Source organism: Petaurus breviceps, unplaced genomic scaffold (genome assembly GCF_028583685.1).
Source record: "Petaurus breviceps papuanus isolate PSGF00001 unplaced genomic scaffold, PetGlider_PUasm1.0 139, whole genome shotgun sequence".
In the NCBI taxonomy this organism is placed as follows: Eukaryota; Metazoa; Chordata; class Mammalia; order Diprotodontia; family Petauridae; genus Petaurus; species Petaurus breviceps.
Genome location: NW_027185697.1, coordinates 671,917 through 690,253, shown reverse-complemented (window position 1 = coordinate 690,253; position 18,337 = coordinate 671,917). Strand labels below are relative to the sequence as shown.

The 18,337-nt window shown below is 44.9% G+C and overlaps 1 protein-coding gene across 1 annotated transcript in view; it reads right to left on the bottom strand.

Annotated features, from left to right (window-relative positions):
- Nucleotides 1-18,337, bottom strand: part of TRABD2A (TraB domain containing 2A) — a 55,872-nt gene that overhangs the window by 36,957 nt on the left and 578 nt on the right. The window contains exon 2 of the mRNA XM_069065829.1: nt 10,519-11,079. Coding sequence (XP_068921930.1) covers nt 10,519-11,079 — 561 coding nt within the window. The remainder of the gene's footprint in view (nt 1-10,518; nt 11,080-18,337) is intronic.

Below are 18,337 nucleotides of genomic sequence, written 5' to 3'. Positions count from 1 at the left end.
CTGCTGCCTCTCTGACCGCTCCTTCTCAGTCTCCTTTGCTGAATCCTCATGCAGGTCACACCAACTAACTGTGGGTCCCCTTCTTTTTTCTCTCTATACTGTTTCACTTGGTGATCTCATCACCTCTCATGAATTTGATTATCAGCTCAGTGGTGGTGATTCTCAAACTTATTTGTCCAGCTCTAACCTCTCCGCTGACTTCCAGTCTCCTATCTCCAAATGCCTTTCATACGTCTCCAACTAGATGTCTAGTAGACATTTTAAACTCAACATGTCCAAACTGAACTTGTTATTCCAGACTCCCACACCGTAGCCTCCCTTCCAAACTTCTCCATTACTGTTGAGGGCACCACCATCCTTCCAGTCCTCCAGGCTCACAACCTAGAAGCCATCCTCAACTCCTCACTCTTTCTCACCTCTCACATCCAATCTGTTGCCAAGGCCCATTGAATTTCACCTCTGCAACATCTCTCAAATACATCCCCTCCTCTCCTCTAATACTTTCACCACCCTGGTGAAGGTCCTCATCACCTCATGCCTGGACTACTACAGTAGCCTACTGGATGGTCTCCTTGCCATAAAGTCTCCTCCACTCCAGTCTGTCCTCCATTCAATCACCAAAGCGACTTTCCCAAAGCACAGGTCCGAACATAATATTACCCTGTTTCTCAACAAATGCCAGTGGCTTCCTATTGCCTCCAGGATCAAATACAAAATACTCTGCTTGGGGTTCAAATCCTCTCATAACCAACCTTCCTATACCTTTCTAGTCTTCTTACAATCTACACTTCCCTCCATATTCTCTTTAATTCATTATGGCTGTCCTCCTTGTCATTATACAAAGAGCACCTCAGTTCCAGACATTTTCTCTGGCTGTCCTCCCCTACCTGGAATGTTCTCCTCATTCACCTCCACCTCCTGACCACCCCCTGGCTTCCTTCAAGGCCCAAGATAAAATCCCACCTTCTATAGGAAGCCTTTCCCAAGCTCTCCTAATTCTAGTGTCTCCCTCTGTCGATTCTTTCCTGTGGATCCTACATATAACTTGTTTGCCTTCATTTGTTTATACATTGTCTACCTTGGTAAATTGTGAGCTCTTCAAGGGCAGGGACTGTCAGTTGTCTGGCACACAGTAGGTGTTTAATAAAGGCTTACTGACTGAAAGACTTGACTAAATGAACTCGCAGGGTTCTGCATCTCTAAAACTATAATCAAAGGTCCCTTCCAGCTCCCCAGAAGCCATTGAATTCAACCTATATGCCAAAGGAATTCTGTATTATGATATACACAACAAGTGGTAATCCAGTCTCAGCTCAATGACCTCCAAGGAAGGGCAAGCCATGATGCCTCAAGGCAGCCTAAGAGAAATTATTATTAATAACAAAGGATTTGGGGAGATCCAGAATTCCCTCCTTCTTCTAAAGTCCTGATTTTAAAAATTCAGGACTTTGCTGATAATGAGATTGGACTAACTTTCTTGTTCAGACCCCGCCCAAGTGGGGCAGCCATTGTGTTCTGCTCACAGGTTTGGGTGGTGCATAAATTCTTTGAACAGATTGCCCAAGACTGAGGGGAACTTAAGTGGATGACATCATCAAAGCTCAGGTCCAGCCCCTCATTGTAATATTCATTTTCTCATTGACTGTTAACCAATCAGAGTTGATTGTCATTCTTTTGAACACTCCTCTTCCAAAAAGAATATAAGCCATGAGCCCAACACCATGATAGTCTTTAGTCTAAGAGAGACTGGTCAAATGACCATCCTTTTATTAAAATGTTGGCATTATTAATAAAATGATAAAATGACCCAGAAATTATATCTCTCAAACATTTTTAATGACCACAGCCCATTCCACTTTTGCACAGTTCACATTATTAGGAAGTCTTTTTCTGACATTAACTCTAAAATGGTCTCTTTCCAACTATCACCCACTGTTCCAGGTTCTGTACTCAGGACAACACAGATCAAATGTAATACTTGGAGATGGCTTTCATGTTAGTCCTCCAGTCTTCTCTTCTTCATTAGAGACATATCCAGTCCTTCACCCAATCCCCATATGACACAAACTTATCATGGTCTCCCTACTCTGGACACTCTCCAGCTTCACAATATCCTTGTGCTCATGGGCCCAATTCCATTGCTGATCAACCAATTATGGTGCATGAATATATTGGAATACCATTGTGCTATAAGAAATGAGGAAGGGAACAGTTCCAGAGAAACCTGAGAAGACTTGTATGAGCTGATGAAGAATAAAATTAGCAGAACTAAGAGAAAAAAAATAGACAATAACAACAACACAGTAAACACAAACAACTTTGAAAGAATTAAGAATTCTGATCAACCCAATGACCAGCCACAAGTCCAGAGGACCCATCTCCTGACAGGTGATACCTTCAGAGTACAAAATGAGACATATTTCTGGGAATTTGTTTTGCTTGACTATACACATTTGTTACAAGGGTTCCGATTTCCTCTTTTCCCCCAATGGGGAAAATTTTAGCTAAAAAAAAAATAAGAAATAGACAATAAACTCTTGTGAACTTTGATTCAATTTTTTATCAGTCAATAATTTTGCTCCCAGGATAGTTTTTGAAAGATACCCAAATATCATTCTCAACCTCAAGTTTATTTCTTCCTTTAGATTTGATTGAGAAGAAGTGTCATTCACAAAGATGAATTGTTATTAATGGAATAAAAGTCTTGTATGCATGTTTATTAAGACTGCGTCCTCAGGTTTCCCCAAATGGCTAAAGAGGTCCAGGACACAAAAAACTGTTAACTTCTGCTCTACATCATGATGGAAAACAAGGCTCAGAGAACTGCTCAGGTGTCACATGGTCACCCAGAAGCAGAGCTGGTCCAGCATCCTTTCCACTATGGGATGCCCAAGTCATTACAGAGATCTGCTGATGTTAACATGGATGTCAAAAACATCAAACATCCACCTGGGGTCCTCAAAGAGCAGTTTTCTTTTCCCCTTTATTAAAAATACCAACATTACCAACTCCAGGAGAAATTCCAAGAAACAAGTGTTTTAGAACATTTATGTCTAGAGTACCAAAGCATGGCATCACTATCAGGCTGGGAAAGTACACAGAGGGGCAAGAAGTGCTATAAAAATAGAGATTGCTGGCACCTATTCTATCACACCTAAAATGACCTTGAGGAGATTGGGAAATCTTGGCTGGGAGGTGCAGCAGCTGTCACGAACCCTGTGATAAACCAGTGTCAATCATGTCTATTTCCTTTGGCCATCCTCTCACCCTTCCCTGATTGGTTCTTGTGGTCAGAACCAAACATTCAGTAACAGCTCTTTCTTTTGTTGGATAGAACTCCTAAGGCCCCAACTTAAAACAAGTCAACAACTCAATAGCACTGAACAACGTAAGTGCTTCCATTGTTGCTCAGTCAATAAGCAAGCAAGCACCTACTGGGGGCCTGTGTAGTCAGAAACGATGAATGGCCTTCTGTGGGTGGTGAGGAAGAAGGGAAGACATGGAAATACTCTGACCATCTACACATGCATTGTACTGTGCCTAGATACAGTGAGAGTCACCTAGACATTGAACACCATGAGGGGAGTAGGCTCCATATAAAAAGAAGCACTCTGTTGTAGAGGAGAAAGTGCTAGGCTTGAAATTGGGGAAAATTGAGGTTGGTATCTGTAATGGGAATGCAAATTTGGAAGACCTTCCGTGCCCCTAGGCTAAAGTGCACCTGAAACATGGGGGTGGGAGGCTTGTTTTACAGTAAATACTTTTTGATTGGCCAGTGGGTCAAAAAGGTTGTTACATTCTCTGAGCCAGGAGAAGGCTATATAAGCCCTGATGTGAGGCTTTGTTTTGGGGGCTCACTTTGAGAAGTGTTCTGTGATCTGATCTGTATTCTGGGAAGCCGTCGTCCAGGGCCCCCCCCGGCTTTGAAAAACCCAGATGTTGATTGGGGTATGGATGTAATGGCTGGACAGTTTGGAAAGCTGTCCACTTGATCTGTTTCTGTCTTGATAATTCTGCCTGTATACTTTGAAGTTTGGGGTGCTGACCTTTTTCCCCTGAACAAGGTAAACGATATATGTCTGACTGATTAAAGTAAGCTTGTTAACCCATTTTGAGTTGCTTTCCTTTAACAAAGCAGATCCAAGAACCTGTATGGGCGGCCACCCTGAGGACGCTTGGGGTGCTTGCTGCTACAGTATCCCACCTCTGACACCAGTTATATGACTGTTAAGTCACATCAATTCTCTAAAACTCAGTTTCTTCTGTTGAAAAATGGAGATAACACCTATAGTAAGAACCAAAGACATGCTCAGAACACAACCTGGGGGAAACATTTGGGGGGGGGGAGGTACAAGGTACAAGGTAAATACTCCCCTATTATTGGCCCATACACTCTGCATGTCTGCATATAATATAGGTATTATACTAATACCTACCTAGTACAAGATTACTGTGAGACTTAAATTTCGTAACGTACATAAAGCATTTTTTGCGAACCATTTTTAATGGCATCCATGATTTCAACTGATATAGAGAACTCCAGGTGAGAGAAGTCTCTCTATCTCCTGGAATTGGCTCTGTGCCTCAATATTCTAAGTTGCCTGAAGCGCTGGAGAATTAAGTGAACTTCCCAGGATCGGACAATGAATACAAGAGATAAGTGAGACTGACCCCAAGTCTTTCTGACCCCACTATGCCACACTGCTCCTCTCTTGCAGACTGTAAAGCTCAACACGAAGGCCAAGCTGATGAGGGTCCCACAAGGGAAAAGGCAAACTGATCTCACAATTTTGTCCATTCTTTAATCATGAAGGAAAGCCAATTACCCTCTTTGGAATCAGAGGACCTGAGTTCAGATCTAGCCACTTAGTATCGGAGTGATCTTAGGCAAAGGAGGTGCCCTTGTGAGTCTGTTTCCTCATCTCTAAAATGAGTAGGAGGGTAAGGTTGGGATAGATGCCCCTTTCCATGCTCAATCTATAATACCAAGTTCCCATTCCAAAGCAATATAAAAAGCCTTTTCCAATGCCCTAACAAGACAAAGACTGGAGAAATGCCCTCTTCTCTCTAATGTACTATGGCCCAAATCCCACCTTGGTCCCTTAGTAAGGACTTCAATGACATCATGAGGTTACATCTTTTCAAATCATGCCTTTTCACTTTCCTAGTTTCAAGGATTATGCTGGAGAATAAGACTATTGGGGTTGCTGGGAAACTTTTAAAACGCTGGATGTGTATTCCAGAAAATGAGCTATGGGGCAGGGACAGGGGATGCCAAATGAGACACCTTCTGCCATACTTCAGCATATAGATCTTTGGGTTGGGGCCCCTGAACTTTAAAAAAATAAATATTTTGATAAATGCATTTCAGTAGAATTAGTTTCCCTTGTAATGCTCTGTATTTCAATTTATGCATTGAAAAGACATTGTTCTGAGGAGGGGTCCATCGCTTCAGCAGGCTGCCAGAGGGCTCTGTGATCCACAAAAGATTAAAAGTCCCTGCTCTGGAGAGCATCACAAGCTACCTGGGAGGAAGCACTAAAATGTTAGTGCCATCTATTGGCAGGAATATTCCATAACAAATGAAATCTTATATTGGCAACTACTGTAAATCCAACTGGACAGGAAGGTTTCTCTCAGCCTTAATCTGTGGGCCCAGTCTGCTCTGCTGAGGACAGGCATCTAGTGGTAAGAACCTTGGGTCCTAGAGGGCAATGGGTTCCAGAGGATAAGAGCAAGGGACCACCTCCAAAAAGCCAACAGCATCCATCCCGGAATGATCCACAACCACTTCAGTTCCTATGGTCACAGAGCTCTCCTAAGCAAGTTGATCTGAGGGCATCTCCAGCTCCTGGGGACTCTGCCCTCACTCAGTTCCCAAGCCATTCCAGTCCAGGCCTTGCAGCAGACAGACAGGGGAAAGTCTACGGTCTAATATTTCAACTGGCCTTCAGGATGGTTGTCAGGACAGAAGGGGGTCTCTGCCAGAGCCTGGATGGGGATTTCATTTTCTGCCTCATGTGTTTTATACAGGCTGTCCCCTTGGGTCTGAAGGGCTCTCCCTCCTCACCTCTGCTGCCTGGAATCCCTAGCTTCCCCTCAGGCACAGTCCAGGTACCCCCTCCAACACTAGTCCTTTGTGGTTCCCTACAATCAACCAGCAAATATCTATTAAATGCCAGGTATCAGGCTAGACACTGGGGTGTGGAGTCAAAATGAAACTGTCCTTGTCCTCAAGCTTGAAGTTATCAGCACCCTCTCCCTCGGGTAATTACCTTCTATTTCTTTGTAGATAAAAAACCTCAGGTTAACTCTTGTCTAATCTTAGAGGTGAGCAACCAATCCATCCCCCAAAGCCAGGGCTGGGGCTGGGGCTGGGGCTAGGGCTGGGGCCCCTTCAGTGAGATGTGCAATAGGATCCTAACACCCCCTTCCTAGACTCACTCCAATAAGAGACTTGTTCCATTTATGACTGAGTGATCCCTATTATTATTCAGATCATATCTATAAAGTGCTTTGAAGATATCAAAGTACTATATGTGCTAGCTATAGTTATTATTATTGTCATTACTTTTATTCAGGAGGCCAGGAGTAGACCATGGATTGACTGAAGAGGTCAGTAGAGGCATATACATGAGATAAAGCAGTAAGTTCTCTGCCCATGCCTAGAACTCACCCAACAGCCTCTTGGGACCCCATGAGTCCCTGGGGTAAAGAGCCTCATTCCTCCTCACCCAGTCTTACACACACCCAATCCTGAAACATGACATCTTTTCATTCAAGATACAGAGAAAAGGGAAGGAAGCAATTTTTGTCAATCCCCTCCTGGGCATGCATACATCCCAAAGAGGTAAGAAACAGAAAGAAAAGTCTCAGATATATCAAAATATTCATAGCAGCATTTTGTATGGTGGAAACAACCACCCCCCCAAAAAAAGGGAACAAAAATGGGATCAAATTGGGTGTCCACTGATTAGGAAATGGACTGAGTAAACTGGTGTTGTGTGATTGAATGAATGAATGAATGAATGCACATTTATTAGGCACTTAGCTGGGCACTGTGCTAAACTCTGTGGATACAAATACAAGGAAAAAGACAGTCCCTGACCACAAGGGGCGTACATTATAACAAAGGAAGACAATACATATAAAGGAAGTGGCAGCCAGGGTGGAATATTTTGGAGAAAGTTAGATAGAACAGGATGGTGGCTCAAGGTTGGCTTAGTGTTGATTTGATTGTCACCAATGGATTTAGAAGGGGGAGGGGAGAAGTAGGATATGCAAGGTCTCATGTGGCTCCAAAGAGATCCCAAGGCTGGGACCGCAATGGAACTGAATTATGCCGCCATAAGCAACAAATGGAAGGAATTCGGAGAAACACACAGAGCCACAGAATCATAGGTTCAGAGACAGAAGGGGTCATTTAGTCCTAGCCCTGCATTCTACGGATTAAGAAACAGAGAGGCTCAAAGTGTGAAAGAGTGCCAAAGGTCACAGAAGTCATGGTTCAGTCCTGTCTGACTCTCTACTATCCCACATGGGGTTTTCTTTGCAGCAATACTGAAAAAGTGGTTTGCCATATCCTTCTCCAACTCATTTTACATATGAGGAAACTGTGGCAAATGAGGTTAAGTAACTTGGCCAGGGTCACACAGCTAGTAAGTGCCTGAGGTGGGATCTGAACTCAGGAAGATGAGTCTGATGACAAGTCTGGTGCTCTGTGCACTATGGCACCACCAACCTGTACAGGTCACACAAATAGTGAGTGGCCAACCCAGGATCTGAGCACAGATCCTTTGATTGCAAAGCCAGTAAGCTTTCTATTATACTAATCTGCCTCTCCTTCTATAAACTGATTCAGAGGCATGAAGAAAAAACCCAAGTACAATACACAAAGTACCCACAATAGGTGAAAAAAAACAAAGAAAGACACCAGGATTCAGCTTATTACCTTATATCAAACTTCTGTTTCAGGTGACTTACAATGAAACACACTTCCCTCCTTTTGGCAGCAAGATGGTGTACTACAAGTGAAGAATGTTGCATGGACTGTCCATCAAACCCACTGTTTTATTTAACTACTTTTCTTTATTTTAAGCCTCCTCTAAGGCTTTTGTATAAAAACAAAATCCATCAAACAAACATTAAAAGAAAAGGAAGACAGAAAAAGAGGGAGAGAAAGAGAGAGAGAGAGAAAGAGAGAGAGAGAGAGAGAGAGAGAGAGAGAGAGAGAGAGAGATTATCCAAGCCCTTCTTAAGGAAGGAAAATCAGTGAAGTTTACTTCACATTAAAGTAAAATAAAAATAATCTCACTTTACCAGTGAAAAATGTTTTTTTCTCTCTAAACCACAAGGAAAGCCTGAGCACAAAAGGCAGTAGAAACTCTCTGAATTAGGCTAAAGGCATGTTGTTGCATAGCTTTCTATCCATACAAGAACTCCAGTTGCTGAGACAAGGTCATCAGGGCTAAGCCTCTCTTGCCAAAAGTGTAGCATCCTTCCCCAGTCAGTTAGCTATGGAGGGGAAGAACTGCTCTCCTGTGTGTGCGGTAAATCAGGTTGCTCCTCTGAGTAAGACAAGGAAGTAGGCACAAGTAGCACATTCGGGAAGACCCACCAGGAACCAGAGAAAGAGGTGTGTCTAGCCTGTGGTGATAGAGATGGAGCCCAGGTGTGAAGCATTAGTGCTTCTCTGATAGCCACAGAATGTGAGAAAGAACCAGAGAAGGGTCTCTGGTAGGCTGGGTGGGATTTGACTCATCTTCTCCTTAGACATTTATTGGCATCCTTGTTTTAACATCACCCAGATATCCACTGTATCCCCTTCCTCCCCCTCCCAGAGAGTCATCCGTTATAAAAGAGAATTTTTTTTTAAAGGAAATAAGAAGTTTAAAAAATGTAGACAAACTTTCTCAACACACCAAAAAAAAAAAAAAACCCCAAACCAAACAACCTGACACTATGCGATGTCCCACACCCATGGGCCCCCAACCTCTACAAAGGAGTAAGAAAAAAGTATCTTCTGTGTCTTCTTTAAGGCCCACCTTGGTTTTTTATAATTCACAACCTTCCTTTTTTATTGTTTCATGGCTGTGGTTCTTTGTATGCACATTGCTGCACTCACTGCATATGCTGTTTTCTTGGCTTAGCTAACTTCACCTCCGCCATGGTCACCATTTCCACCAGCACCATCATATTCCATTACATTCATGAGCCACTTCTTGTTTAGTCATTCCCAAGCTGATGGGCATCTGTTTTTCTCCAGCTGTTTGCTACGACAAATAGGGCTGCTATAAACATTTTAGCTTATAGGGGGTTCATCTTTTGGTCAAGGAAGTCCTTAGTATGTTGAGCAGCGGTTGAGCTGTCTTGAAAGAAGACAGGAAAAGCAAGAAACACAGATAAGAAAGGAATGGGATAGAAGACTCCCAGGACAAAAAGATGGGAGGCAAAGGGGCAGGTACAAGGGGCGAGAAGTAGGCCAGCATAGAGTACATGGGAGTAAAACACTGAGCAGCCCAGAAAGACAGGGATCAGCCAGGTTGTGAAAGTCTTTAAAAGATAAAAGGAGGACAATGCTGTACTTGATCCTGGAAATCATAGGGAGTCACAGGGGTTTAATAGGAGGGGCAGAACATGGCCAGACCTGGGCTTTCGGAAAATCACATTGGCAGCTAAATCAAGGATGGATTGGAGCGAGGAGGGCTGAGGCAGAGAGCATAGAGTAGGCGAAAGCATAATCAGACAAGTGGTGGGGAGGGGCTGTACCACAGTAACGGCAACACAAGTGGAGAGAAGGGTGCCTACAAGGGAGATCTTGGGAGACAAGATTTGGAAATGGGTAAGATATGTGGGGTGGCTGCGGTAAGGAGGACACCCAGCCTGTGAGCCTGAGTAACTAGGGGATGGTCGTTCCATCAATAATAACATGAAAGTTGTGGGAAGTTGTGGGTTCAGGAGGAGAAGATAATGAGCTCTGTTTTGGGCATGTTACGTTTGAGGGTACAGAGGATATCCCAAGAAAGGTCGTACAGTGGTACAGTGAGTAAGAACATTGAACTTGGGGTCAGAAAGACCTGAATTCAAATTCTGCCTCAGATACTTACTAGCTATGTGATATGGTGCACAGAGAGGTAGCCTCAAAGATAGAAAGATCTGAGTTCATATGTGGCCTCTGATACATCCCTGGACAAATCACTTAACCTCCCTCTGTTCTAGGCAGTTCTCTAAGACCATAAGTTGCAAAGAAGGTACCAACTTTCATGGGTGGAAAGAGCTTCCTCACCTATGGGTTGTCTATGCCAATAAAAGCACATGTCCCATACCTGTCCCCATATGCCTATATAGAGCCTTACATACTATATACAGATACACACATGCATGCCCCAGTTACTATATGGCTTCTGATACATCCCTGGACAAATCACTTAACCTCCCTCTGTTCTAGGTAGTTCTTTAACTCAATATTAAATCCTAGAGTCAACACTAAATACTATTTCACACCAAAACAATACTTACCTGAGAAAAGTTAAGCCCATTCAGAGGATGACACTGTTCTTCCACTTTTTCTACTGCCCCAGTTTGTTTCCTGAGGCGCTCGGCCTCCTGGGCAAGGTACAAGTCTAACACTGGCACCCCGCGAGACTTGATGTCCACTTCAGTCAGAGAATTCACCATGAGCATCACCCACACCGGCCTCTTCCTCTCCCAGTTCCCCGCGATGGCATTGAAGAGGTAATCAGCATAGAGGCCCTTCCCTCGCTGATCTGGGGTCATCCACGAGGGCATCATCAGCTTCACATAGTCCAGGTGGCGCTTGAGACGGCAGTAGATGTCCTGGGGAAGCACATCCTGGAGGTTCTCGCCCTGTGGCAGCAGCTGGCAGCTGGTGAGGGCGGAGATAGTGTAAGGGTCCGTGAGGTCCAGCTCAAAGTACACAATGCTGCTCTGCTGGAAGGCCGCCTTGGAGTTCTCAGGAATGAAATCCCAGACCCGCGTGTACGGCACATGAATTGTACCAAAAAAGTAGGAGGGGGGGTCTCTCTTTATAGTCCATAAGAAAGAGTTCAACTCACGTTGCTAAAAGGCAAGGGAAACGGGGAAAGTCAATGTGTGGTACCAATGAGGGGCAAGAGTTAACGCTTAAAAGAAAAGTACATTTCGGGGCGGCTAGGTGGTGCAGTGAGTAAGAGTGCCAGCCCCGGAGTCGGGAGGACCTGGGATCGGTTCCAGCCTCAGATACTTAACACCAACACAAAATAACTGGCCGTGTAACCTTGGGAAAGTTACTTAACCCCAATTGCTTTAAAAAAAAAAAAAAGTACATTTAAACAAAAAGCAAAAGGAGACGCATGGGACAGACGCAAATGTGATGAGCGTGATGACCATACTGGACATAATCTAGCACTGTAAGGCTCTCAAACTGCTCTGCATACGCTATCTCATCGAGTCCAACAGAAGAGTTGGATTTTTGTTGTTGCTGGTCAGTCATTTTTTTTGTTGTTGAGTCATTTCAGTCATGTTGACTCCTCGTGACCCCATCTGGGGTTTTCTTGGCAAAGATACTGGAGTGGTTTGCCATTTCCTTCTCCAGCTCATTTTACAGATGAGGAAACCAAGGCAAACAGGGTCAAGTGACTTGCCTAGGGTCATACAGCTAAAGCCAGGTTTGAACTCATGAAGATGTCTTCCCAATTCCAAGCCCAGTACTCTATTCACCGAGCCACCTGGTTGCCCTGCCCAAGGCTAAGAAGTATCTAAGGAAGACTTTAAACCTTGGTCTCCCTGACTCAGTCTAGCATTTCATCCACTCTGCAATCCTGCCTTGACACTGGACTATTAACCAATCAACTACTGTACAATTATGAACTCATTTGGTCCTCACAGCAATCCTAGGAGAAAGGTGCTATTATTATCCCCATTTTCCAGATGAGGAAACTGAGGCAAATAGAGGTTAAGTAGCTTGCCCACAGTCACACTGCTTGTAAGTGTCTGGGATCAGATTTGAACTTGGATCTTCTAGACTCCAGACCCAGTGCTCTATCCTCTGTGCCACCTAGCTTCTGCAGTGGATGATGGCAACACCTACAAAACCTTCATCTCCTCCAGGCCAGGTACACAGAGCAAAAAGAAGTTAAAGAGAAGGTTGTGGCTGAAGACACTAAAGGATCTGCTGGTATTCTGAGATCAAAGATAAACAGGATGGACCATTCAAAGTAATCAGCAGCTCTGCAATACCAGTCTCAGTGTACACTTGAGGGACTGCAGAATGGATCATGATGGATTTGAAGAGTACCCAAGTAAAAGTCATTCTCAGATCAGCAAAACAAAGGGCCATCACCCTAGAGCTGCCACAGAAAGATTAATACACCCAAGGATACATACATACCCAATACATAAAGGAGAGAGACATTCTCTGAGTACAAGACAAACGGGTAAAAAGCCCCCAAAAATGCTTTTGGAATAAGCAGACATCACTTGATAGAACAACAGCAAAGGCTGACAACGAGAACACACCACTTGCCAAAGTAGTTTACCTTCAGGTATATTCTATGAAAGGACTAAGATCCAAGAGTGAAATCAAAAGACCCTCTATGGGCAACATCCTCATGGACTCAACCAGCAACATGTTAACCAAGAAATGGCTGAATCATGTTGATTTGTCTGTGGAAACAGAAAGCTTTATGATTGTGACTTAGGACCGGGTCATTACTACCAAAAACTACAGAAGGGTGATTCTTAAGAAGCCGAGGCAAAGAAATCAATCTTGTATTTCTCTACCTCTAATAAGGAGAACAGAAAGGAAGAAGTAAGATACCATCTCCCTACATGAAAACGATGGAGGCAGCAGAATACATTGTTCTAAGCTATAAGCATTTAGCACCTACTGAATACCTTTCAAGACATTATCTGAAAGCTAGAATCATACAACAGAATGTCTCTATCGTTAATGATCTGACAAATTCCCATACTTAAAGTACACCTTCAAAATATCTTGGGGAATTCAACCAATAAACTATACTACAACCAGGCTATTACCAAAGAACTAACTCTTCCCTAGAATCACCGGGACATCACACTGATGCATAAAAATTTAGAATAATCTTTTTAACAGATATCGCCATCCCAAATACTCATAATCTCCCAGTGACATGCAACAAAGACTTTCCAAGAATAGAGAACTGGTTGAGAAGATCAAAATCCCATGGGAAGAGGATGAGGTACGTATCAAGTCAACAATCCAAAGCAACACGCATTTATCAGGCACCTCTTATGTGCCTGGCACTGTACTAAGCTTCAGGAATTCAAAGAAAGGCAAAAGGCAGTCCCCACTCACAAGCCACTCAGAGTCTAATGATGGAGACAATATGTAGGCAGCTATGTACAGACAAGACAGTTCTGGGATGGTCAACAGAGGGAAGACGCTAAGATTAATGAGAACCAAGAAAGGATTATTGCAGAAGGTAGGATTTTAGCTAGGATTTGAAGGAAATCAGAGAAGCCAGGAGGCACTGATGAGGAGGGAATTTCAGGTATGAAGAACAGCCAATGAAAATTCACAGAGTGGGAAATTTGAGGGCCTTGTACAAGAAATTGCAGGTTGCTCAGTATCACTGAATACATGGAGATAAGTATGATATAAGAAAACTGAAGAGGTAGGAAGGGCCAAGACACGAAGAGCTTTAAAAACCCAAGAGAGGATTTTAGTTTGATCCTTGAGGTGAGAGGGATCCACTGAGATTTATTTAAGAGGTAGGTGGCATGGTCAGACCTTTGCTTTCAGAAGATGGTACAGACAGTGAGTAAAGGATGGACTGGAGTGGGGAAATGATTGAGAGAGGTCAATAGAAATCCACTGCAACAGTGAGGCCAGAGGTGATGACAGCCTGCACCAGTGTGGTGACAGCTTCAGAGTAGATATGGGGCAGAGGTATACAAGAGATACTGGGAAGGTGGGATTGACAAAACTCGTTAACAGATTGGCTCTGACAGGATGAGAAAGAAGGGTTAAGGATGGAGAACACGGTTGATTGGGAAGATGGTAGTGCCTTTAGCAATAATAAGGAGTAAAGAAAAGGAAGACGAGTTCAAATCTGCCTCAGACACTTCCTAGCTGTGTGACCCTCTACAAGTCACCTAACCCTGCTTGCCTCAGTTTCCTTATCTGTCAAATGAGCTGGAGAAGGAAATGGCAAACTACTCCAGTATCTTTGCCAAGAAAACCCCAAATGGGATCACAAAGAGTCAGATGTGACTGAACAGCAATAACGAAGAAGAAGAGAGGGTTTGGAGGAAAAGATAATTAGTTCCATTTTGGACATGCTAAGGTATTGTCCTGTCTGCTCCTGTATTTGCCCAGCTAAGTGGCCCGGTGGAGAGGGCAAGTGACAGGGTGCTTGGGCGCTTGTGCTCAGACCCCACTTCCAAGGTCACATTTTTCCCTGGCCTCAAAATACTACCCCTGGCAGTTTCTCCCCAGCCCAAGGACACTATGCCTAGCAATTCCTCAAAAATAGGCTCCAACAAAACACTTATCTCTCACCCTGGTATAGTAACAAACCACGCCTGTAGCAATTATTAGTCTGAGCTGGCTTTGTACTGACTCATAAAGGTATTCAGTGCCCATCGGATGGCCTAAACCAACTCCCCAACTCATTACATGCATCCTGGACCCCTTATTATGTGTACCCTAAACTTAAGAGTATACATACTCCCTACATTTATCTTGTCAAACGAGATGACGATTGGTGGCAGACTGGGTGTTTCTCGGTTGACCCTGACGGCGAATTAACTTTGTGACCTAGCAGACCTAAAAACTTACACAGCCCTGTGCCCTGCCCCCCCCCCCCCACCTTAGGCTTTTTCCTGGTGAACTTTGGGTATAACGCCTGTGTAGTAAATACAAAAAGTACATGTTCCTTTAAGAACTGACCACTCCTTAACCACTCCCTAATCCCACCTTGAATCTCCTAGTTAGCCTACTTGGCACATGTTTTACTATAGTTTACCCTATATAAACTTTCATTTTGCCCCTCTAAGATCACAGGTTCCTTAAGAACTTTTGCCTGCTGAAAAGCTTAAAATTAAACCTTTGCCACTTTGACTTAACAAACATTTGAGTCTGTGAATTCTTTCCAGACAACAACCCTGTCCTGCTCTCCAGTCCTTGAGGGGTCCCTGCACCCCTAAAAACTGCCACAAGCACTGGGCCTGGTGTCAGGAAGACCTGAGTTCAAATCTGCTTTCTTACACACAGTAGCTGTGTGACCCTGGGCAAGTCATATGACCTGTTAGGCTCAGTTTCCTCAATTCTAAAATTGGGATAATAATAATAACATCTACCTTCCAGGGTTGTTGTGAGGTTCAAATGAAAAATTTGTGAACCATTTAACACAGTGTCTGGTGCCATAAAATGCTAGCTATTATTATCATTGCGGCTGCGGTTCTTTTTATTATCATACCAAGAATGGTTCCGAGCAACTTACAGTGAACAAACTGGCATCCTAATGCCTTTCTTCAACTATAAAAAGCAGTTATTTTAACCACATGTGCATGTCTGTGGAACATTCAATGAAAAGGAATTACAGGACAGCAGGCCATACCTGGACTGTTTCTATCTGAACCTCATCAAAAAAGATAAGAACCATACCCTACTCATAACAACAGTTCAAATTTCCATACCACTTCAAGGACTGCAAAGTATTTTACATACCTCATCTCATTTTGGTCCTCACAATATCCCCCAGAGATTATTATTCCAAAATATTATTAATTTTAATTTATTATTAATAATATTATTATTTTGCAGATGGGGAGCCTGAGGCTGAGAAGGTAGGTGACTTTCCCAGGGCTAGTTAAGGAGGCGGGACTCAAACCCTGATCTTGCCAAGTCCATTACTCTACCCACTGCCCCATCTAGCTGCCAGCCCTCTCTCAAGCCTCCCCAGCTGCTTCTCCTGCTCATCGGCATTGCACGGAATTGATAAGATAAGGCATATACCCACATGCCTTCTGTCAAAATCAGCACTGCCTTTGGCCCAGGTGAGTAATGGTTTAAATTAGCCTTAGGGTGGCTTCATTCTCAGTGTCTCTCTATCATGCCTACCTTATAAAAGAAGAAAACAACACCCTGTTCTTGGTTCCAGCTTTCTCCCGTGTTCTCTAGCCACACACACACCCATCTTCCCTCCCTCCCTCTCAATTCCCAGAGCAACAAAGATAAGAATGTGGCTTGACCACAAAATAGATCAACATTTCCACTGGGCCCCTCCTTTCCAGTCCCCAAGAGTAAAGGAAAAACCCAATCCCCTCCCTCTGTTTTCCATTCTACTAATAAAACTTATGAATAAAATTAAGAGTGAGCCTGGATGTGGAAACCTGCCAGGCAGCTTAGGGGAAAGCATCACCAAAGCGGGTTCTAAGCTGGGATCTGGTCAACAGGCTGTTGCACGGAGGCAGAAAGGTCACCTGGAGGGCAGGCTAACCATTACCCTGCCCACCCAGGCCTCCTCAAGCCCCTTCCTCAAATAACTCCTCTTGAACATTGTTTAAATTTGGAGTCAAAGCCCTCTGCTTCCTTCCCGGTATGGAACTAGCTAGCCTAAAGACATCATGGCAGAGCCCTAAGTGTCTAGTGTGCTGAATGAGAATCTCAAGCCCAGAAGAGTTAAATGACATAAACCCGAAGTCATGCAGCTGATGAACTTTTAACCCAGGCAGGCCCTCTGACTCTGGACCCAACATCTTTCCCATGCTGCACCCCACTCCTCAGTAGGAAGCCTCATCTTAAAAGGCAGTGCGGTCCTATGAAAAGCACAGCATCTCATGAGTCAGGGGACCTGGGTTCAAATGAGCCTGTAATGCTTGCTATCTGTGTGATCTTGAGCAAATGATTTCATCTTCCTGAGACTCAGTTTCTTCCTCTGTAAAATGACAGGATTGGACTAGATGAGTTCTCTGTCTGTAATGATGAAGTTTTCAGACTTTTTTCTACTTACATTTGGGCTCCTTCCAAAATCCCACCACTCACTCACCACCTGTGTGCCCATACCCGGAGCTCTGGGAGAGTGGAATTAGCATCGGATCCAGAGTCAGAGGCCCTGGGTTTGAATCTAGACTCAACCGACTAGCTGCCTGTGAAGACCTCTGCCAAGGTATTTGTTTCTCTTCTCTGAGCCCTGAATGTTCTATCACTTGGAAGATGAAGGTAGGGTCAGATGCCCTCTGGGGTCCTCTTGGAGCTATCTCATTTGGCTTCTCTGGGACACAATCAGAAAGGGGCTGCACCCAAGGATTCCTAAGGTCCTTTCTCACTAGAGGACCCTGAACAGGAAGAAAATTGCCACGATTGGGGCTGGGATGTTTATGGATTCTAAGAGGCCTGATCCATCCCTGGCTAGATAATTGTCTTAGAAATGAATAACCAGAGGGAAGAGAGCCGGGAGATATAAAAGAAAGGGGGAAGGGGAAGAGGCGGAAGCTAGCCCCTCACAGCCCTCTCTGCACACACTCACACCCACCCCACCCCACCCCCAGCCCAGTACCTCCCAGCCCTTCCTGCTGCTCTCCTGCTCACTCTCGAGTGCCCCAGGCTCTCCTACCCCTTCCCCCCTCTCCTGAAAAGAAGGGGGCTCAGCAGGCAGCCGAGATCAAAGGCGCCCATCACCACGGGGGAAGTCACGGCTCAGAGCACCGCCCGGGGCCGGGGGCTCCCTGCCGCCAGCAAGGGGAGGAAGCCTGGGAGGCGGGGACCTGGCCCACGGAGAAGCCCCTATACCCTTCTTAGGTGCCCCCAGGCCAGGAAAGACTGGGGCCAGCAGACGCTATCTGCCCCAGACCCCAAAAGAGCAGAGGGGGAGGGCAGGGGAGGCTTGGAAACTGAGACCGGTGGGTCTGAGGCCAGGAGGAAAGTTGGGGAAAGGTGCACAAGAAAGACTCGGGGGCGGGGGTAGAGGAGGAGGGCCCGCAGGACCAACTGAATCTGGCAAAACAATGATCTCTGCAAGCCCGGCGGCTCGGAACTCCAGACCGCCCCCCGAGACTTGGGCCACTTCCAGAGAACCTAGCGTTCGCTTGGGTGCGCTCGGGGAAGGAAGAAAGCCCCAGCACAGCGCTTCCCGGGAGAGCCGGCCCCGTGCGCCACAAGTCGGGCATGCTTCCTCCTCGCTCCCCTTTCCCCCTTCCTCCCTACTTCTCTTCCTCCTCGCCCCACTCCTTCCTCTTCTTCCCCGTCCCCCTTCTTCCCTCCTCCCCACTCTCCCTCCTCTTTACTTCTCTCTATGCCTTCCTCCTCTCTTCTTTCCTCACTACTCTTCTCTCCACCCTCCTCCTCCTCTTC